The sequence below is a fragment of the Physeter macrocephalus genome, chromosome 3 (assembly GCF_002837175.3).
Source record: "Physeter macrocephalus isolate SW-GA chromosome 3, ASM283717v5, whole genome shotgun sequence".
NCBI lineage: Eukaryota > Metazoa > Chordata > Mammalia > Artiodactyla > Physeteridae > Physeter > Physeter macrocephalus.
The window spans coordinates 25,858,302-25,881,273 of NC_041216.1; the positions used below are offsets into that span (position 1 = coordinate 25,858,302).

The 22,972-nt window shown below is 39.9% G+C and overlaps 1 protein-coding gene across 1 annotated transcript in view; it reads left to right on the top strand.

Annotated features, from left to right (window-relative positions):
- The window catches only part of RERE (arginine-glutamic acid dipeptide repeats), a 310,240-nt gene that overhangs the window by 233,013 nt on the left and 54,255 nt on the right, over nucleotides 1–22,972 (top strand). The window contains 2 exon segments of the mRNA XM_028488064.1: nucleotides 5,319–5,443; nucleotides 6,518–6,617. Coding sequence (XP_028343865.1) covers nucleotides 5,319–5,443; nucleotides 6,518–6,617 — 225 coding nt within the window.

Here is a 22,972-nt window from a genome sequence, read left to right on the forward strand (position 1 = left end):
TCACTGTTGTGGCCTCTCCCGTTGCGGAGCACAGGCTCCGGACGCGCAGGCTCAGCGGCCATGGCTCACGGGCCCAGCCGCTCCGCGGCATGTGGGATCCTCCCGGACCGGGACACGAACCCGTGTCCCCTGCATCGGCAGGCGGACTCTCAACCACTGCGCCACCAGGGAAGCCCAAGAATGCTTTTGGGTGGTGCTATATAGTCTATCAGGCACATGTGTGTCTCTTAATGATGGTTTGCGGCCATTGCTTGTTACTTAGATTTACTAATTGGACCTGTTACTTAGATCTGCCCTTTAAAATGCTGATACTCTAATCCTCTCATTCCTTCTTTTATTAGCTGTCCCCTTGTCAACTTTTGTTTCCCTGAAACACATAGGAAAGGCAGGATAAATGCTTGAATCTTTCCCTCTTTTTACCGGTTGGTTCCCCAACATCTTCCAGTAGTCATCAGTGGATTTAAAATTACTTATCTGGGCTTCCCTGGTGGCATGGTGGTTAAGAATCGGCCTGCCAGTGCAGGGGACACGGGTTCGAGCCCTGGTCCGGGAAGATCCCACATGCTGCAGAGCAAGTAAGCCAGTGCACCACAGCTGCTGAGCCTGCGCTCTAGAGCCCATGAGGCACAACTGCTGAGCCTGCACTCTAGAGCCCACGAGCCACAACTGCTGAGCCTGCGCTCTAGAGCCCACGAGCCACAACTGCTGAGCCTGCTTGCCACAACTACTGAAGTCCGTGCACCTAGAGCCCGTGCTCCACAGCAAGAGAAGCAATGAGAAGCCTGCACACCTCAATGAAGAGCAGCCCCCGCTTGCCGCAACTAGAGAAAAGCCTGCATGCAGCAACAAAGACCCAAGGCAGCCATAAATACATAAATAAATTTATTAAAGAAAAAAATAAAAAACTCACTTAAAAAATTACTTATCTGCTAACCAACTGCTGTTACTCTTACTGATGATTAAATTATCCATTCGTGGGCTAGTAGGCGCCTCTTCCTGCTGTCTTCTGTGTCCTTTTAACTCGACCCCTGTGGTCTTTGGTAGAGTATTTTATCTAGTATGACATGATTTTAATGTCTCATTATGTACGTTCCTTGCCTTGGGTCTAGAACTAAACTTTTCTAATGAGTCCTCATTGTTTTAGAGGAAAGTGACATTTTTTGAGTGGCTGCTGCCCAGTCATTATTACTGGGTTAGTTACTGTTTCCAGGCCTTTTCAGGGAACAGATTAGGAAATATGCTTTTCCCCCTTTTTCTTTTTTTAACGATAAAATGTATCATGGTTTCTTTCTGATGCTTCTAATTCAAATTCAGAACAGGCCTTATATTTAATCCTATAGATGAAATTTTCTTTCATCCATATCTGTATCTTTTCCCCATGTCTCAAAACCAATTTTTAAATGACACCAAAATAATTATTCATTTGCTTCAATCCCATAATACATATATAGCAGCTCAGAATAACAGTACTTGCACTGCTACAAAAATATGATTATTGGAAACAGCTTTAGATTTTTCTTTTTTTTTGGCCTTAGAATATATCCCACTAAGTCTATATAGGCAAATTAGTATGTTTTAAAGTTACCTGAAATGATTCCTAGAGAGGAACAAACACAAAACATAGCTAGGTGGATTTATTTGATTTTGCTTTAGAGTTTTTAAGGGATTGTTGTTCTTTAAACTTAATTTTGTTTTTATAATTATGTAAAATACAAGGCTGCAAATCAAACATGCAAGTGAAGTATGTTCACAAAGTTCACCTTCTTTCCCTGTCCCCTCCACGTGTTCCCTCCCTCCCTGATGGATAACTGTTTAGTGTTTTTAATGGAAGGTTTTGATGTATCATTCTTATTTTTATTCCCCCAGCCCCCTGTTCTTCGATAATTGGTAGCATAATAAAAACACTTTCACCACCTTTCTTTTACCTTCTGACAATATCTCCTGGTGTTCCCTCCATAGCAATAGGTAGAGCTCCTTCTCATTTTCTTCTGCCACTTCCTGGGACCCCACTGCGTGGGTGGAGCAATTTATTCTTCCAGCCCTCATTGTTGGGCGTTTGCACTGTTTCCAGTCATTTGCTGTTACAAGTAATAATGCGATGAATAGCCTATGCATAAAGATTTTTATTTTGCCAACTTATCTTTGGGATATTGTATTATCCCCAGAAGGGCGATGGCTGGCTTAGAGGGCACGTGTAATTCTTAGGATATTACAGAGTTCCCCTCCGTAGCGATTGTACCATTTTGCTTTCTCGTACTAGCGACTTATATGAGTGCAAACATGCAGCCTTGTGTATTGTCACACTTTGGCATTTATGTCAATCTGATAGATCGGAAATGGTATCTCACTGTCATTAATTGGCATGTCTCTTATCAGCAAAGTCGACCATCTTTTCCTATGAGTAAAAGCCATTCGCATTTCCTTTTCTGTAAACTAATTGTATTTCTAGTCCATTTTTTTCTCTAGGGGATTGGTCCTTCCCCACAGCAATAGTATTTAAAAAATCATAATAATTAAATAAATTTATTTATTTATTTCTGGCTGGATGGATGGTTGTGTTGGGTCTTTGCTGCCGCACGCGGGCTTTCTCTAGTTGCGGCGAGCAGGGGCTCCTCTTCGTTGCAGTGCGCAGGCTTCTCATTGCAGTGGCTTCTCGTGGAGCATGGGCTCTAGGTGCGTGGGCTCAGTAGTTGTGGAGCACGGGCTCAGTAGTTGTGGCTCGCGGGCTCTAGAGCTCAGGCTTGGTAGTTGTGGCGCACGGGTTTAGTTGCTCCGCGGCATGTGGGATCTTCCCTGACCAGGGCTCGAACCCGTGTCCCCTGCATTGGCAGGCGGATTCTTAACCCCACTGCACCACCAGGGAAGCCCCAGCAATAGTATTTTTTTAATTAACTTAACAAACAACTATTGGAGAGCCGCTACACCAGCTACTGTACTTGGTGCAGGGGAAACAGCTCAGTACAAATGTCAAAGACCTTTTGATATGAATAGCTATTGTGTTTTAATTTTATTCCCATGCCATCACTGTATATTAAGCAGAACTAATTGTGACCCCCACTTAAATGTTAAACATGTCAATACTGAATTAGGGAAGAGCATCGTTGTTTGGGGGAGGTCAGCACTTGATACACAGCGAGAGGCCTCAGAGATAGCGAAGCAGAAATTGCAGACCCGTAGCCTGCCAGCCGCATGGCCTACTAATACTGTGTTTTGCCACACAATTGGTTTTAAAACTTGAATAACCAACATTTAAAACCATGAGCTTTCGCATTGAAGTCAAGATTTCTGGACTTTGGAAAAAAACTGGAGGATGTACAAACAGAGGTTCTCTTTCCTGCACAGAAGCATTCCCCGGATGGGGAGGCTCTCTCTTCATTTCACCCTGATTCCCTTCACTTCTTGGTACCTAATGCCTGCATGCCCAGTTCAGGAGCCGCTGTCACATGTGGCTTTGAGCCCTTGAAATGTGGGTAGTCCGAATTGGGATGTAGTGTTCTGTTTACTGTGGACAGTAGAACATTTAAAGTGGAACATGAGGCCCTCGTTTTATTTCCATTGGCTGTACACTCTGCCTGCTTCATTCATTTACAGTTTTTGCCTAGGTTCTATGGACACTGGAGCTTTTAATTTAAAATATTAGACTAATGTGACCTTGTTTGTAATTTGAGAAAATAAGAACATGTGTGTTTTGCGGATGGTTGACTTTTCTTGGGCCTCTGGGTGGTCACAGTACCCATTTACACTTGTTCTGCCCCAGCAGTGGAGGATGAGAAAGTGCTGGAGGTGTTTGAATCTCTAGCAGAATTGACTTAGAATCTTGGTTGTTGAGCACTGCTGTTCAAATCTTTCAAAAAAATTGTTAATTGAGGTGTACTTTATGTACAGTGACCTGTTGATATCTTGTGAATACTGTTCCGTCTGCTGTGACAGTTCATAGCAAGGCACAGAACGTGTGTCATCCCAGAGAGTTCCTTCCTGCCCTTCTCAATAAGTCCTTTCCTCCTGAAACCACTGCTCATCTAATTTCCGTCACCATCATTTTAGTTCAGCTATGGTTTTTTAAATGAATGAATGACTGAATGAATGAATGGCTGTGTTGGGTCTTCATTGCTGTGCGCGGGCTTTCTCTAGTTGTGGGGACTACACGAGCGGGGGCTACTCTTCTTGGCGGCGCGCGGGCTTCTCACTGCGGTGGCTTCTCTTGTTGCGGAGCACGGGCTCTAGGGCACGCGGTCTTGGCGGCGCGCGGGCTTCTCACTGCGGTGGCTTCTCTTGTTGCGGAGCACGGGCTCTAGGGCACGCGGGCTTCAGTAGTTGTGGCGCACGGACTTAGTTGCTCCGCGGCACGTAGGATCTTCCCGGACCAGGGCTCGAACCCGTGTCCCCTGCATTGGCAGGCGGATTCTTAACCACTGCGCCACCAGGGAAGTCCCTTCAGCTGTGTTTTTAATGTTACCATGATGGCTCTTCTGGATGTTCACCCTGACTCATCGATACTGACTCTCTGGGGAGCAGCGTTAGTTTAGTAGGGTAGTTCAGTTCGTTTTTTAGCACCTGTCCTTAGGTGAGGTTCCACTATTTGTATATATCTCTTTGTAAACTTATTATATTGGAAATGTGTGTGGTTCTCCCTTCTTTATAAAGCAGCTCTTATTTCCTGAAACATTTTTTGTTTTTTCATTTCTTTTATTCACACGTGCCCATTTCTTTCTCCCTCGGAGGACCGTACTGGCACTGGTTTAATTTGGCACTGTTTGCTTCTCCTTAAGTAGAGATCGAGCAGTCCATTGTGAAATCTTCTGTGGTGAAATGATCCTGAAGTGTGTGATAGGCCAGCTTCAGTGACTCATGATTTTCCTGTTATTTCAGCACTGCCAAAAGAAAGAGGCTTAGTAAGCTACTGCATCTGTCCCCAAGGCCTGCCTGCACAGGCAGCTCTTTTTTTTTTTTTTTTTTTTTTTGGTAGCTATTTTTAAAATTTATTTATTTATTTATTTATTTTTGGCTGTGTTGGGTCTTCATTTCTGTGTGAGGGCTCTCTCTAGTTGGGGTGAGCGGGGGCCACTATTCATTGTGGTGCGCGGGCCTCTCACTGTCGCGGCCTCTCTTGTTGCGGAGCACAGGCTCCAGACGCGCAGGCTCAGTAGTTGTGGTGCACGGGCCCAGTTGCTCCGTGGCACGTGGGATCTTCCCAGACCAGGGCTCGAACCCGTGTCCCCTGCGTTGGCAGGCAGATTCTCAACCACTGCGCCACCAGGGAAGCCCAGGCAGCTCTTTAAGTGTGCCTTGATTGTGACTTCTTCGTCCCTGTCTTACAGGCCAAACTTCCCGATTTGCAACCATTCCCTTCTCCCGATGGTGACACTGTGACCCAACATGAGGAACTGGTCTGGATGCCTGGAGTTAATGACTGTGACCTCCTTATGTACTTGAGGGCAGCAAGGTAAAAGGAATCCACACCATTCTGCTTTGTGAATTGATTAGTGGGCAGCAAACTTTCTCCTTTCCCCTGAAATTCTATTTATATATTGGGCATTCTGACTTTATGTTTTGTTATACTCTCTGTAATCAGAGCCCTGATCCTTGTTACCAGAGAAACATAGCTTACCATGGTAAAATCGCTTTTTTCTCCTTGGTGTTTGCCCCACATTAGATCTTAGAAGTCTTCAGAAGGAAAACATCTTAAGTCATGCATGCAATTATCAACACCTCCTAATACAGCTGAGTAATTCGCTCATTCAGCTTACCTTAAAATCCCTTTACAGGTTTCTTTACTCTGTGGCTGTTCATTGGTACCTAACCTAAACTTTATGTTTCGGGGGCTTACCTACATGAGTACTTGCTAACCTGAAAATGCCGAGACTGCAAAATGAGAAGTTTAAGTCTGTCCCAGACACATCATAGTGCAGGCAGAGCCTTCCTTTGTCTGCAGGGGTTTCTGGGACTCACTCACTGTAGTATCAACAACATGCAACAGAAACGCTGAAACAGGGTGGTGATGGAATATTAGCTCTGGCTGTTCTGTGGTCAGCAGTGCAGCTTGGAGGCTGCTGTAGGGATGGAGGCTTCAGGGGAGGGGTGACTACTAAGAGTTCTTTTCACCTCTTTTCCACTTTCAGTTTGCTTAGAGGTAGTTGATGTATAGTATGAAAGGAATGAAGTAAAGTTTCAGCGGATTTAATTTTAGATATTTTCTGGAGACTTTTCTTTCAAAGCATTGTAACTGCTGTGGCAAATAGCTTTAGATCACTCATGCCCCCAAGACTAAAATCTGAGCACTGATAAGGCATGGGAAGAAATGACAGATGGAGCTGAATGAAAATAATGTTCCTTTTTCTCAGGAGTGAAGGGTGAACTGCAGAGGAACTTAAGTTTTTTTGTTTTGTTTTAAACAAGAGCAGAAGCAAGGCTGAGGACTCACGCATGTAGTAGTGGGATTTGGTCTGGGCTAAAGATGTGCTCTGGAAACTGAGGGGTGAAATGTCTGTACTGCCGTTTTCCCTTCCCGTCTCCCCAGGAGCATGGCGGCCTTTGCAGGGATGTGTGACGGAGGCTCCACGGAAGACGGCTGCGTTGCGGCCTCGCGGGATGACACCACCCTCAACGCATTGAACACAGTGAGTCCTCTGAAGTTGCCCTGGGTGGGAAGAAAGTTCGTTTTTCTCCTGTGCTGGCGTAGGGAATATGTGATGCTCATGGAACGTGAAGGGGCCTGGCATCTGAGGAGTAAGTACTGTGGTTGCTGCTGGGATTGAAAGGTTTGAGTCGTGGTCCTGGTGGTAGGGCTCCATGACCTTGGCCAGCGGTGCGGCACCTCCAGATTCACCTCCTGATCTGCGTCTGTGCTTCAGGATTGTGGCGAGCCTCTGCTGAGAGCCTGAAGCCTAGTGGTTAATCTTCGCTGAGATCTCACCAAGCCGAGGACTAGGCACAGTGATCTTACTGAAGCCTCCCCACACCGCTCTGAAGGAGGCTCCATTATTACCACCATGTGGACACAGGACATAAGTTGAGAGCAGTTACGTCACGATCCAAGGTCATACACTCAAGATGTGAAGCCAGAGGCCACGCTTTTCCCCTTAATGTATTCGGAAGGGCATGGAGGGAATAGAGAAAAAGCTTGACTTCTTTGAACAAATTTGGTTTTTATAGATTTGGCTTTGGAACCATGTAAATATTTCACATGATTATAAAACAAAATTAAGTTAAAAAAAATAACAATCCTTAAAAAAATCGAAAGTAAAACATAGCACACGAGCGTAATGGTGCTGAGTTGGTTGCGTGACGTCCTGCACGGACACTCATCTGCTTTAATCCTGTGACTCCATAGCAGCTCAGAGTAACAAAACTCGAACGGCTACAAACAATAGGATTCCTGAAACCTGTTCACTTTTTTTTTTGGACACTCCTTTTTGACCTTGGAGTATATCCTACAGGGCTGTACAGGAAAATTAATGTATCTTAAAGTTCCTTGAAATAATTCTTCTTCTGGGTGTTTACGAATGTGAAATCATCAGATCTGAAGTAATAATGAACTTTTATGGATTTCTGATGTGTTAATAGTCTGCAGGGTTATGTGTACTTACATAGGGTATTGAGCGTGAGGCTGAGCAGCTCTTCTGATGGCTCACTAGGTATAATGTGAGCGCCCTTTCTGCTTGTCTTTTTCTTGAGAGGTCACTGTAGTTGGAAGGGACTTTCAAAGTCATCTGTTCCATCTCTAAATAGGTAAGAATCCGAGGCGTAGAAAGACCACATGACTTGCTTGAATGCCAGCAGTGCAATAAGTTGAGAACAGATCCCAATTTAGGGATCTTTCTTGCTTTCGGGGAAACGTGTAGATATCTGAACGACGTGGTTGATTTTTATTCCTGGTCTAGTTGTGTTTCTTGAGTATCACATAACGTTATAATAGTCTCATATGTTGGAGGTTGATTCATCTTGCTGCCATGTTCTAAATAAGTGAATGATTTTTCATATTCCCATTTACTTTCTCACCTATTTGATACTTTGAAATTTTGTTGTTATGAGGAATCCTTATTCTGAACGTATAGTCATAGAGCCAGAAGGGGCCTTTGAGATTATTTTTACAGATGAGAGAACTGAGACACAGAGATTGATGATACTGCAAACAGTGGCTATGGCAGATGTAGGTCTGTGAATTCAGAATACCCTAAAAAATGTGTGTATATTTAAAGTAACTCTTTGATATGAGTTTGTTTTCTGTTGGGTTTTTGTATAAAAGCTTTATGAAAAAAATTCTCCTTTCATGACTCTGCTGATCAGTTGAATTTTGAATAACAAAGATGTTGCCATATTTAATTAAATGTCTGTTTTTGGCACTTTCCTGAATTTATCTAATTTATTCTCTCTCTTATTCCAACCCCTCTCAGGATTCTGTAGAACATACTTCTGTACAGAAATAATTTGGGTTATTTTTGCCTGTGATCCTTTGTAGCAAGTTCCTTCTGAAGTTTTCTTAAGCATTGCCAGAGGGTTTTGGTTTTATGAGTTTTTGTTTCTGAGAAGGTACCTTCTCATCATTTGAAAATCTTCCTGCCTAGGTGAGCCCAAGATGGCTCAGGTGTCGGGTTATACAGTACAAGTGCATTTAGCCATCAAAAGACTGAGTTGTGTGCTCATTTTGTGATGAAAAGAAACTTTTAGTGGCTGTTTTAATTTTTAAACTTCATTGTTGTACTGGCTCACAGAAACTGTAGGCACTTTCTTTAATGAGAAGTGGAGTGATTGGAAAAATCTTGAGAGAAGTTAATGTTTATTTTGACTTCCTTGGAGTAAGGGGGTTTTGAGCTATGTTAAGTAATAAAAAGATAAATGCATTGTCATGTGAGAAGTATTTGTTGTTTCTTAGAGCGTAGCATAGAGTCAAAACAAGGTTAGGCATTTATCAGCTTAGGAAGTAGACACAGGTTTATTCTATTTCCCAGTACAATGTAGAAATTTAAAGTACACGGAATCTGCAGTACGGCTACATTAGAGTATGTTTAATATCCCAGTAGGACTATTTGAATTAAAACGCATTTAAATAAATAGTTTAATGTTTAAAACTGTAGTCACTAATAAAACATTTTTAAACTGTTAGTTCTTTTTGACAACTATGTGTACCTGTTTTAAAATATAAGGTCGTCAGGATTACTTGTTTTGACTTTTTTCTTCATTATTCGCAAATGAGAGTTTCAGTGTGTATTTAAAAAAACTTGTTGGGGTGTAATTTCTGTATAATAAATTGCTCTGGTTTAAAGTATACAATTTGGTGAGCTTTTGTAGATGTGTGTGCCAGTGAAACTACTACAGTGTTCAAGGTAGAAATCATTTCCAGCATCTCCAAAAGTTGCCTCGTGCCCTTTTATAATCCTTTGCCGCTTCCAGTCTCAGATAACCACTGATATGTTTTCTCTCATTATAGATTAGTTGCATTTTCTAGAATGTTGCATGAATAGAATAATACTGTATGTAATACTTGGGGTCTGCATTCTTTCAGCATAGTAATATTACAGTAGATTTATGTTGTTGCATTATCAATAGCACATTCCTTTTTATTGCTGAGTAGTATTCCAGTGTATGGATATTCACAATATTTTATCCATTCACCTGGTGATGGACATTTTTTTTTTCCCAAGCTTTTGGCCATTATGAACCTTGTTATGCAAGCCTTTCTGTAGAACATATATTTTCATTTCTCTTGAGTAAATACCTAGCAATGAAGTTGCGGGAATGTGTATGTGCAGGTAGCTTTTTAAGAAACTGTCAAACAGGTTTCCACAGTGGCTGTACCAGTTTACATTCCCATCAGTAGTGTGTTAGAATTTCAGTCCTTCAGCATCCTGCACGAGACTTGATGTTTTCAGTCTTTAAAATTTTTAGCCCTTCTAATGGATGTGGAGTGATATGTCATTGAGGTTTTCATTTAAATTTCCTGACTGTTGGTGATGTTGAGCGTCTTTTCATGTCTTAAAGCCCATTTGTGTATCTTCTTCTGTGAAGTATCTTTTGCCTAATTTTAAAAAATTGAATTATGTGGCCATTAGTATGATTTATTTGTAAGAATTTATATTGTAAATACAAGTGCTTTGATACATGTATGGTAAATATTTTCTCCCATACTATGACTTTTTTTTTTTAATAATGATGTGTTTCTAAGAGTAAAATACTTAATTTTGCTGAAGTCTGATGTATCTTTTTCCTTTTATGAAAGTTTCTGTGCTCATCCCATGATTACAAAGATTGTTTCTATGCTTTCTTCTTGAAGTTTTAGTTCTTACATTTAGACCTGTTGTTCATTTCAAATTAATTTTGCATGTGATGCAAGGTAGAGGTGAAAGTTCATTCTTTCCTACACAGATGTCAGTTGTTGGAGCCACATTTGTTGAAAATAGTCTTTTTTCATTGAATTGCCTTGATGCCTTTATTGAACAAGCACTGATGGTATATGTTTGGGGTTTTTAAAAAAAAAATTCTATTATGTTTAACTGATCTAATATTATATCTATTTTTTTTTTTTTTTTTTTTTTTTACCAGTACTTCAGTATTTTGAATACTGTAGCTTTGTAGGAACTCAGGTGGTATAAGTCTTTCTATTTTGTACTTGTTTTCAAGGTTGCTTTGGCTCTTTCAGGTCATTTGCATTTCCATATAAATTTCAGTCAGCTTGTCAGTTTCTATTTTAAAAAAGGCTTCGATGGAATTTTGATTGAGATTGCATTGAATCTGTGGATCTATTTAGGAAGACTTGACATCTTAACGATTTGAATCTTCGAATCCATGAACATGATATAGTATCTCTCCCTTTTTAAAAAAGGTTTCTTTAATTTTTTTGAGTAAGACTTTGCAGTTTTCACTGTACAAGTTTTTACCTGTTTTGTAAAATTTATCCCTTAAGTAATTATTGTTTGAAGATTCTATTGTTAATAAAATAGTATTTTTAAATTTCACTGTCTACATGTTCATTGATAGGATAGAGGTACAATCAGTTTTTATGAGTTTACCTTGTATTCTTTTATAGAAAGAATACACGGTCAACACTAGTAGCTTTCTGGTTGGTTCCTTAGGATTTTCTGTGTGCACGGTCATGTCATCTGCAAATAAAGATAGCTTTACCTCTTTCTGATTTATGTGTTTTATTTCTTTTCTGTGCTTTCTTGCACTTGCTTGAACCTCCAGTACAGTACTGAATAGAAATGATGAGAATGGACATCTTTGCTTTCTTTCTCATCTTAAGGAAAAACATTCAGTCATTTAGTGTTAAGTACAATGTAGGTTTTTTGTTGTTGTTTAATCAAGCCGAGAATGTTCCCTTTTATTTCTAAGTTTGTTGAGGGTTTTACCATGAATGGCCATTGAATTTTGTCAGATGCTGTTTTTTTTCCTTTTGTATCTAATGAAATGATCATGTGGTTGTTATATACTTTATTTGTTCGTATGGTGAATTATATTGATTCATTTCAAATGTTAAACCAACTGTGCATTCCTAGATTAAATCCTGCTTGGGCATTCTGTACTATTGAATTCAATTTGCTATTATTAAAAACTTTTACATTTGTGTTCATGAGGGATAGTGAGCTGTAGTCTTCTTTCTTTGTAATATCTTTGTCTGGTTTTGATATCAGAGTAATACTGATTTCAGAAATTAGTTGGGAAATATTTCCTCCTACTCTGTTTTTCTCTTACAGAGTTTGTAAAGGATTGATCTTTTTTCTTTGTCAAATGTTTGATAGAATTGACAGTGAAGCCGTCTGGGACTAAATTTTTTTAATGGAAACTTAACGAGTGTTACTGAAACCAGGTTTGTACTGCTCACCACACAACAGGCCAATAAATCGAGAGGGGAATAGTGACTTTATTCCGGAAGCTGGCAGACCAAGAAGATGTGGACTCGTGTCCCAGAGAACCGCCTCACCTGAGTTAGAATTCAGGCTTCTTTTATGTCAGAAGGGAGGGGGGTGGCTGCTTGTTGAAGACTTCCTGGTGCCAGAATCCTTTGCTCTCGCAGCTGTCCACATAGATCTCGTCACAACGTTCTTATAAGCCTCCAACAATACAGTTGTCATTTTCTGTTCTGCAACTTTTTACCTCTATATGAATGGGAAAATGTTATACCTTGAAAGGTCAGAGCCTTGAGAATGGGCTATCGTATATATTTCAGGCTGTAGGCAACATTCTTTTACAAAGGTGAAGAGCCAGCATGACTCAGCACAGGTAACAGAGCCCAAGTGTTAGAGCTAAAGGTAGAGGTCTGATATGGAGTCAGGTTTGTTCTTCTCTGTTACAAAAGTACAGATAGACATAGGCCTATTCAGATTTTATATTTTGTTATGTGTCGCTAGTAATCTGTTGAGCTCTAAATGTTTTGTTTATTTCATCTGGGATATCAAATTTGTTGGTAAAAATTACGAATTATTTCTGTAGTATCTTTTTAATGTCTATAGGGATCTGTAATTTTGACTTTTCATTCTTAATATTGCTAATTTGTTTCCTCTTAATCATGCTAAGTAGAAGGTTATCAATATTATTGATCTTTTCAGATAGGTAGCATTTGGTTTCATTGATTTTTCTTTGTCTGCTTTCTATTTCATTGATCTCCCAATCTTATTTTTATTATTTCTTTTCTACTTATTTTGAGTTAATTTGATTACTTTTCCCCCTAGCTTCCTAAAATGGGATCTTAGATGACTGATTTTATCACAAATTCTAATTTGTAATTAGAATGGAACATTCTGTTACCATTTTGTTAAAAATTAAAAAAAAATTTTATGTGTGATTTCTTCTTTTACCCATGGATTGTTTGGAATTAAATTGTTTGATCACCAGGGACTTCTTTCTCCCCGCCCCCCTCTTCTCTCCCCGCCACACCTCTCTCCCTGCCCTCCCTCTCTCCCGACCCTCTCTCTCCCCACCACCGCTCCTTCCCCCCCTCCCCCCTCCTTTTGGAATGTTATTGATTTCTAATTTAGTTCTGCTGTGGTCAAAGAGTACCCAGTGAGATTTCAATCTTTTGAAATCTGAGACTTGTTTCTTGGCTCAGCATGTGATTTACCTTGGTGAATGTTCCGTGTACACTTGTAATGAACTTATGTTCTGCAGTTGTTAGGTGTACTGTTTTATAATTGTCAGTTTCTTTGAGGTGGTTTATATTATCATTCAGATCTTCTCTGTCCTACTATCTAGTTGTATTGTCAGTTACTCAGAGAGATGTATTAAAGTCTTGTGAATTTGGTTATTTCTCCTTTTAGTTCTGTTAGTTTTTGCTTCATATGTATGGAAATTGTATCATTAGGTGCATGAAGGTTCATAATATTTATCTTTCTCTGTGTAGTGACCCTTTAACCTTTTTGGTGTAACCCTTTTTGTGTCTAGTAGTACTCTTTTGTCATGAACTCAGTTTTGTCTAAAATTAATGCAGCTACTCTGGCTTTCTTATGCCTGTTGTCTGCATGTGGTATATCTTCTTCCAGCTTCTTACTTTGAATCCTGATTTTTTCTTTTATTTAAAGTACCTCTCTTGTGTACTTTAAGCTTTTCAGTTGTTTCTTGCTTTTTTATCCAGTCTGGCAAGCTCTACCTTTTGTTTGGAGTGTTTAGTCCATTTTAATGTAGTGCAGATGATTCTCAGGTTGTATAAAACTTGAGCCACATACAGTTTTAATAGCAGAGCTGTCATTGGAGAATCACAAAAGTAGTTAATATATAAATATCTTACTTTCATGGCCACATGATGATACTTTGGATTCAGCAGTGAACTTGCAGACTAGTTAGGTAAACAGTTCTTTGTGTGCTCATTCATGTTCAAATGTATTTCTTATCTTTTTACTTCTTACGTAAAAAACAGTTTTATACTGATAAGAGAGGAAGAAGATGTAATAAATGTGTTGGCCTCTCTTACTGCAAGAGGAGGGTATTCTTCGTAACCACAGGCACGCTCCTTAATGTGCGTCAGCAAAGATAGGTTTTATTATATTTTACTATTTTAAATTGTGAGTACCTGTGAATGCAAAATTGTTTTATTCATAAATTTATGTTATATATATTAAATAACATATTAAAATATGACAACGCAATGGTGCTGTCTCTGGAATATCTTACATAGAAATGTTTCTGTGTGTGCTGTACCAGGTATATGTTTCTCCAAATGAAATTTTAATTAGGCTTATTGTACACGTTTAGCATATATGTAAATTTTAAGCATAATTGCTATATAACATATAAATGGCCCATATTATTCTAATGGAATTAATTCAGCCATCTTTAAAGGCATACATTTATTTGGCCTTTTATAAAATAGACCTTTATATATATGCTTGGAAACTGCCCCAGAGCCCTTTAGTTTGAGACTAGGGTTTTCTGGGAAATAATCATGCTGACTTATTTTTCCTAAATTGATACTGGATTTTATTATTTGAGCTCAGGTATCTTTTCCGATTTCTAAATAAAGTTCAAATTCTTTGACTTCTCTTTCTCAGAAACTTATTTGCATGCTTATGTTTACCTTCTCTTGCTAACACTAAACATATATATTTTCACTATGTATAAGTAAAATTTATAATCATGCAGCAAAGATTTCACCTTTGCCTGGACAGTTTTATTCCCTGAAATATGGATGGCTGTTAGACGTTTGGATTAAGCTTTTTACATATTCAAGAGAGTGTGTATATGTTTGCTTACTTATTTATGCACACCCACATCTCCTTCAACAAAGGATGAAAGGCCTCCAGTAGCTTAATAGTTAGTTTTTATCTCTGATCTATAAATATCACTATTTGTTAACCATTGAGTATTAATCAGCTTTGTTTTCTGCGCGATGTCTGGTACACGGTAGAGAGGCACTAAATATTTGTTGAATGATGGAATAAGTGAATCAGGTCCAAGTCCAAATCACATTTGATCACCCAGAACTTGTTGTAAAGTTGGCATAGCAGAGTATGCAGATAAGCCTACTCTAAGAATCATTTTCATCTTCCTCTCTTTCATTCTAAAAAATTAAGTCTATAGAATTTCTGTCAGAGATCTTCTATTTGTTCCTTGTAAATGGACTTCAGTAAAGCATCTGGCCCTGGATTAGCTTTGCAGTGCTTCGGACTTTAATGAATGTTGAGTCTGTTCCAGCTCCCAAATAAGACATTGCCAGGAGGCCCTTTTTTAATACTTTGCCTAAGGTATATGATCAGGATTCTTCTGAAATTCATTCCACACTCACACTCTTTGCTTAAATTCTTCTCTTTTTACTATTTCTCCATTAGATTAGTCCCCATTAATTGGTTGGAGGGTGGTGGGTTTTTTTTTTTTTTGCGGTACGCGGGCCTCTCACTGTTGTGGCCTCTCCCGTTGCGGAGCACAGGCTCCGGACGCGCAGGCTCAGCGGCCGTGGCTCGTGGGCCCAGCCGCTCCGCGGCATGTGGGATCCTCCCGGACCGGGGCACGAACCTGTGTCCCCTGCATCGGCAGGCGGATTCTCAACCACTGCGCCACCAGGGAAGCCCAAGTGGTGGTTTTTTTGTCTCAGGATTTTGGTTGAAAAGAGTAATAGTTGATAATGCTATATGATTTCTTTTAATGGAAATCCAGTAATTACAAGAACACCTTATTTAAATCAGTCTTGACAAGCACCTTTGCTAGGGTTTTATTTACGTTGTAACAGGATATTGGACTCTACCTCGTATTATATTGTTAATGATAGTGGAAGTGAAATTGCTGAAAGAGACCATGTAGTGAAGTTTTCTGGTGTAACCATGACCTTTTCAACTGATTATCAGCATAATAATATGCAAATTTGAGTTTTTATTTATTGTGCTTTGACCAATTAGAAATATTTTGAACTTTTTTTCTGAAAATTTTTTGTTTTAGAAATTTACCAATGTGGTTCCCTTTGGGCTGAGAACTTCAGACATTCACTTCTGTTCAAAAGTTACACGAAACAACACTTCTCACACAAATTATATGACTTAATTCATTTTGTCTTGTTTGAAGATGACTTTTTAAATTTAGTACTTTCATATTTTATTCCTTTTTAGAGAATCTGTAGCTTTTACTTAAAGTTGACTTTATGCCTCTGTTCTTTCCCCTAAATATAACAGAGAGCATTATCAGAGGTTCTCCGGGGTGGGTGAGGAGATAAAAGGCCACTTACATTATCAACCTCTGGGAATGGCATCTTCATTTCTTATTGTAGTAGTGATTTTATTTTTGATGACTTTTTAACCCAGAAGTCTGGCTGTAAGTTCTTCTGGTCTGTTGTGTTCCCGATTCAGCTCATCACAGTTGTGGCCCCACTTTGCTTTTCAGTGTGAACCACTCACAAGTTTCTTTAGCCATTTCTTTTCTTTTATCTCTTCTTAATATAATAGTTTTATCGAAATATAATTCATGTACTATATATTTCACATATTTAAAGTGTACAATTTAATGGCTTTCAGTATATTCAGATTTGTGTTAACTACCACCACGATCAATTTTAGAACATTTTCACCCGCCAAGGAAACCTGTGCTCATTAGTCACTCCCCATCTCCCATCTCTCCTCACCCCACCCAGGCAGCCATTATTCTATTATTATTATATTCTGCCTTCCATGTCTATGGATTCCCCTGTTATGAACATTTCATTTAAGTGGAATTGTGCAATATGTGGTCTTTTGTAACTGGTTTCTTTCACCGAGGGTAATGTTTCCAATTTTCATCCATGGTGTAGTTTTTATATACATATGTGTGTGTGTGTGTGTGTGTGTGTGTGTGTGTGTGTGTGTGTGTAATGATTTTTATGTATAACCATTTTATTTCTCCTCCTGGTCAGCTTTGTCTGTCTGTATGTCTTAAAATGCAACACCTGCACTAAAGCAACGCTTGTTAGATTTGATCAGCATATGGTGTCAAGGAGTTAACTTCAGTTGTCCCAAAAGCTCACCTCAGTGCAGTCCAAGCCTTCATGAATGTGCACATCACATTCATTTTTTTCTTGTGTTTTGTCTTTGTCCTGTTTTGTTTCATTTTTCTTCGCATTTTTGCCTTTCCTAAGCCATTTATCTCCCGCTCTCAGCTTTTTGACTGAATTTTCAGCCAGGCAGGGGACTTTAAATTTATCACTGTTATTTTCACTTTATTAGGTATCAACTATTGGTCAGTTGCCTGATGTCATTAATAACAACAATATTAATAATAGTAACAAAATTAAAATGTGTTTGTTGGTTGAGTGCTTATATGTTAGGCAAAAGTTTAAGTGCTTTTTATGAATGACTTCATCTTTATAACAATTCTGTGAGAAAAGTGTGGTTATCACCTGCAGATAAATAGCTGCACTCTGTCATATTTATATGCACATAATAATTTAAACTTGAGGGCAGTCTAGAATTGAGGCCAGTGCCTTACAACAGTCCTCTTGAAATGTCCATTGAATCTGCAGTTTGGGGGATTTGCCATTCAGCAAGTTAAAAACCCTTCATGCTGCAGCCTGGCTGTGTATCTCCATCCTTCCTCCTAGGCTCTCAGCAGGGATGGATGAGTGTGATTCAGCTTTTACTTTTGTTTGGCAAAAGTTAGAAAGTTCCTTTGCTAATTTAAGAAATTTCTTTCTCATAAGATTTTTTTCCAAGCTAAATACTGGTAAAATATTTTGAGGTTTACATGGTGTTTTGAAAACTGTCTACTTAACATCAATCAGTTGGAATTTTAACATCTGTGAATCCATATTTAAGCATTAATATTAACATAGTAAGTATTTAGCAAGTCAGGATAAAAGCCCTTAGCCTTTTTACATCGAAGAAGAGGCTTTAATAAAATCATTCATTCATTTATTTGTTCAGTAGTAAACGTGATGGAGTCCCTGCTCTTTGCAAAACCCTAATGGGAGAGCATTTGCTGAAAGGGTTGAAATCTAAGTAAGTGTTTAAATCTTAGAACAAAGTGGGCCCATGAGTTTTGAAAAGGCTCACATATGAACATAACTTCTAAAATGCACTGTAGAATATTAAAATTTATATTTGTCCTAGTATGTGTGTTTCTTATACTAGTTTGAAGTATACTTCAGAATACTTTTTTTTTTATAGCTCTCCTAGATAAATTTTTTTACCCCCAAAGTTTGAAGGTCGGTGTATTAGTTTCCTGTGGCTACTGTAACAAATTACCACAAACTTGGCGACTTAAAACAACAGATTTTATTCTCTCCTAGTTCTGGAGGCCAGAAGTTAGAAATCAATGTGTCATTGGGGCCATGCTCCCTCCATCTTCACAGGGGGACAATCATTCTTGGCCTCTTCCAGCACCGAGTAGCTCCTAGCTCTCCTCCTTTATGGCCACATCTTTCTCTGCTTGTCTTCCCATTGCCATCTTCTCTGTGTGTCTGTGTCTTCTCTGTTCCGTGTTTCCTACTGCCTCTCTTTTATAAGGACACTGCTCACTGGGTATAGAGCCCGCCTGGGTAATCTAGAATTGTCTCCTCATCTTGAAATCCTTAACTTAATCACCATCACATCTGTAAAGACCCTTTTTTCAAATAAGGTCACAATCACATGTTCCAGGGGTTTGATGCAGATATCTTCTGGTGGTCATTTTTTAGCCTGCCACAGTTGGATTTTACTGTTACACAAAATAAATTATAGTACTTATTTTTAATTTTTTGTAATAGTTAATTTTTACTTCCTTTCCTTTTCTGTCAGTTACAACTTATTTAGATTGTGGACTTTATAATATTGAGAGTATAAAAATATGCTAGTAGTGACTGTGATATTTCTGTAACATTTGAGGACATTTGATTTATAAAATACCGTCATATTTGTATTGGCATAAAGTATAGTGTAGTTGGCTTTCTTGGTACAAAGAACATTTATTTAAATAACAGAATTGTCATGTATAACCACCATACTGACTGATTTATTCTGACCTGTCAGGTTGCTGAGTATTTCTTCCTTGGCTCCACCCTAGATGGACCCAGCCTGCCCCAGTCGAGTCGGAGGGCACCGGCCCCTCGGGGGCAAGGTCTCGTGCTGCTTGTAGGCCCGTAGGCCCGATCTCTGAGGTGGCCTGGGGTCAGCCCTGGCTACCTTTGAAGCTATTGCTCTTTTAAGTCTCTGCTGTGTGTTCCATTTCCTGTCCTGCAGCGCTGCCCCGACCAGCTCTCTTCTCCAGGAGACAGATTAATCCCCCTAGCCGGTCACTTTCTGGGCTTCTTAAATCACTACACCGACTGCCCACCCTTGCCCTTCTTGCTGCCCTGTCTGTTGGTTGGCCCGCCTTCTCCCTGCCCATAGTATTGGTTGGGTCGTGTATTCCAGCTTACTCAAGTACTTTGGAGTACTACTTATTCAGGGATTTGGGGGAAGGTTGGCTCTTAACTTTCCTCCATTCCGGGCCCCTCCGCCCCATGTCACGAATGAGGTGTAAGTTTTCATGTGTCTCAAATCAAGTCTACCTTTACTTGATGCCTCTGAGTCGTCGTTATTGGTGGCCATCACACAAAATTGTGTGCGACTGTGGAGAGTTTCAGATCTTTGGTTTGCATAATGTTGGGTTGGCCAAAAGGTTTGTTTGATTTTTTCCATAAGATGACTCTAGTAGCACTTAGTTGTCTTTAACTTCATTCAAAACAATTTTGTTAGATCGTATGTGACAGCTGTCATATTAGTGTGCATTTAAAGAAAGACATCAAAATTGGTGAATTTTTGTGTAGCCATTTTAATATTGAAGATGGAAGAAAAAACGCAACATTTTTGGCATATTATTCTCTAGTATTTCAAGAAAGGTTAAAAAACGCAACCCATACGCAAAAAATGATTTGTGCAGCGTATGGAGAAGGTGCTGTGACTGATCGAACGTGTCAAAAGTCGTTTGCAAAGTTTCGTGCTGGAGATTTCTTGCTGGACGATACCCCGTGGTCAGGTAGACCAGTTGAAGTTGATAGCGATCAAATCGAGACGTTAATTGAGAATAATCAATGTTATACAACGTGGGAGATAGCGGACATACTCAAAATCAAGCGTTGAACGTTATTTGCACCAGCTTGATTATGTTAATCACTTTGATGTTTGCGTTCCACGTAAGTTAAGCGAGAAAAACCTTCTTGACCATATTTCCGCATGCCATTCTCTACCTAAATGTAATGAAAACGTTCCATTTTTAAAACAAATTGTGATGGGCAATGAAAAGTGGATGCTGTGCAATGACGTGGAACGGAAGAGATCGTGGGGCCAGCGCAGTGGACCACCATCACCAACCGCACCGAAGGCTGGGCTTCATCCAAAGAAGGTGATGTGTATATGGTGGGACTGGAAGGGAGTCCTCTATCATGAGCGCCTTCCGGAAAACCAAACGATTAATTCCAACAAGTCTTGCTCCCAATTAGACCAGCTGAAAGCAGCACTTGACGAAAGCGTCCAGAATTAGTCAACAGAAAACACATAATCTTCCATCAGGATAACACAAGACCTTGTGTTTCTTTGATAACCAGGCAAAAACTGTTACACCTTGGCTGGGAAGTTCTCCTTCATCTGCCGTATTCACCGGACATTGCACCTTCAGATTTCCACTTATTCTGGTCTTTGCAAAAAATTTCAGTTCCCTGGAAGACTGTAAAAGGCACCTGGAACAGTTCTTTGCTCAAAAAGATAAAACGTCTTGGGAAGATGGAATTATGAAGTTGCCTGAAAAATGGCAGAAGGTAGTGGAACAGAAGGGTGAAGACGTTGTTCAATAAAGTCCTTGGTGAAAATGAAAAGTGTGTTTTTTATGTGTACTTAAAAACCAAAGGCACTTTTTGGCCAGCCCAATAGTTTGCCAAGTTTTGGCGTCTTCTACAGTGAGGCTCTTTTGTGCCACTGCTCTGTGTTAAAATCACACAGTGTGTCTCATTTGTTCTTTCAGACCTGTTGTTTGGGACATCCAGAGCTGTGAGGAAGCCAGACAGCTGAGGTTCAGGGCGAGGGCTTCGAGGTTCTCCAGGGCCATTGCTGGGGGGCCACTACTGTGGTTGCCCAGAGCCTTTTTGCTGATTTTTTTAGTCACTAGCTTTGTTCTTGGCTGAGGTTTCTAGATAAAAGAGCAGTCACTCAGAAATGTTCCCAACTCAGTAATCTCACATGCTTTGGTGTATGCCTCTTTGATTTTCTTTGTTCCGTTACTTTATCATTGCAACCAAAAAAGCATATGTGTACTATTGTTTACACAGCTTTAAAATTACTCTTCAAAAATCACCAGGGTTAAGGTTGTTGAGCCCTGTGGATTGGAAGCAGTCATTTCTGCACCTAAATTCTACTGAGTAGGTATTAAAGCACTTTCTGTAAATGTTTTTTCCCTTAATACTGATGCAACTGATCTTGAGGTTGTTTTTGTTTATTTATTTTTTTAAAAAATGAACTGTTTGAAGGAATCTGGTTAAAATTGGCCCATAGCTGACCTTTCACATGTACTTTCTAGTTCAGTTTAGCATTTATGAATGGGTTCGCTAATACCTACGTGAGAGGGATAGAGCAGTGTTTTTTCTGTCACCCTCTAGGTTAGAGCCTTCCTTATTGTTTTTCTGTTTTCAAGGCTGTGAAGAGTCTAGAAGTAAGTGAAAGGAAGAGTTTTAATTTCCACTGTGGCCCTGAACAGTTTCTACTTGTGAGCTGGAACAGGTCTTTCTAAACTGACAAATAGTTATGATTCCTGAATCTGCCAGTAGTTTTCTCACTGTGGCCAGAGTTACTCTCATTCTGTGTCATTAAAGCTGAACCTGGTCATTAGTGGATTTGTCTGCTGAGTCCTAAGGAGTCAGCCTCCCTTTAGATACACCGGGCTGGCAGCTTAGACCCACGGCAGCCTAGCGCTCTTTATGTCCAGTACCTGGACTCACACACAGAAAGCAGGAGGAAAGATTTTGTTTCTGAGAAGCGAGGTTATAGACATGTGAACTGTGTAGATGATTAAGTCTGCATAATTTCATTTAAAGACCTGTGGCATAAACTATTGCAGCTTTCACAGAGGCCTGAAAATTAACACTCACCTTAATCCCTAAGGTGTAAGTGAAGCCTCTCCAGCAGCTAGTCAGTGATTGGCCCCGGGCAGTTTGGCTATATTGTTCAGTGGCTATATTGTTTGTTTATTTTTCTAAAGGAGTGTATAATATTCTTTCCATTTATTTGTTTTTTAAGACTATTCTTTAGAATTTCACCTTTAAGAAACGTCTATAAAGAGAAAGAATGTTAAAAACTGGGAAGTTCCAAAGAAAGACCTTCTTCAGCCCCTCTGTTACAGATGAAGCATCCAGGGGCCGCAGGGCAGCATAGAGCAGCGGCCTCCAGGCTCCTGCTCCTCCAGTGCAGCCTGGTAACTTGCTCCTGAGAGTCTCAACAAGTCACCAGGTTCTCTGTTGTTTCCCTTCTGAACCCTGCCTGTCATCCTGTCTTGTAAGTACTGTAGAATAAAGTTCATTCCTGTGGCGCTCTGGAGCTGATTCACTTTCCTTACCACCAGTGCTGTTTCCCGTGACCATCGTCCCGTCCCACCCCTTTTCAGTCGGCTCTCCTGAATGGAACTTTTCCTTCTCCAGGAGTCACGCGCAGTGATTACCACGTACCTTATTTCATCCTAAACACAGGCCTTCAGAATAGGTTCTGTATTCTTCCTTTCTGCAGCCAAGAAAACTGAGGTTTAGAAAAATACTTAACTTGGTTTCTGTCACACAGCTGGCGGCAGAACAAGTGTTTGAATCAAAGCCAGGAGCCCCGTCCTGTCGAGATTTCACCTCTGCCAAACTCCCAAACCTGTGTCTTTGGCCCAGGAACTCCTCAGCTTCTCCTCTCCAGGTGTTTGTGTTCGTCAAGACAGTAGGCAGATGGTCAGAAATGGCCAAGACATTCAGAGTTTGGTTTGTTCTGTATTTTAAAACATACTGCCCTCAGCTGAAGTGCCAGGATTTGGTGTTTACTTTCTAATCACCTTGTGGTTGAGGCTCCTGTTCTGTGTGTTTAAAATACCTTCAAAAACACTTTAACCA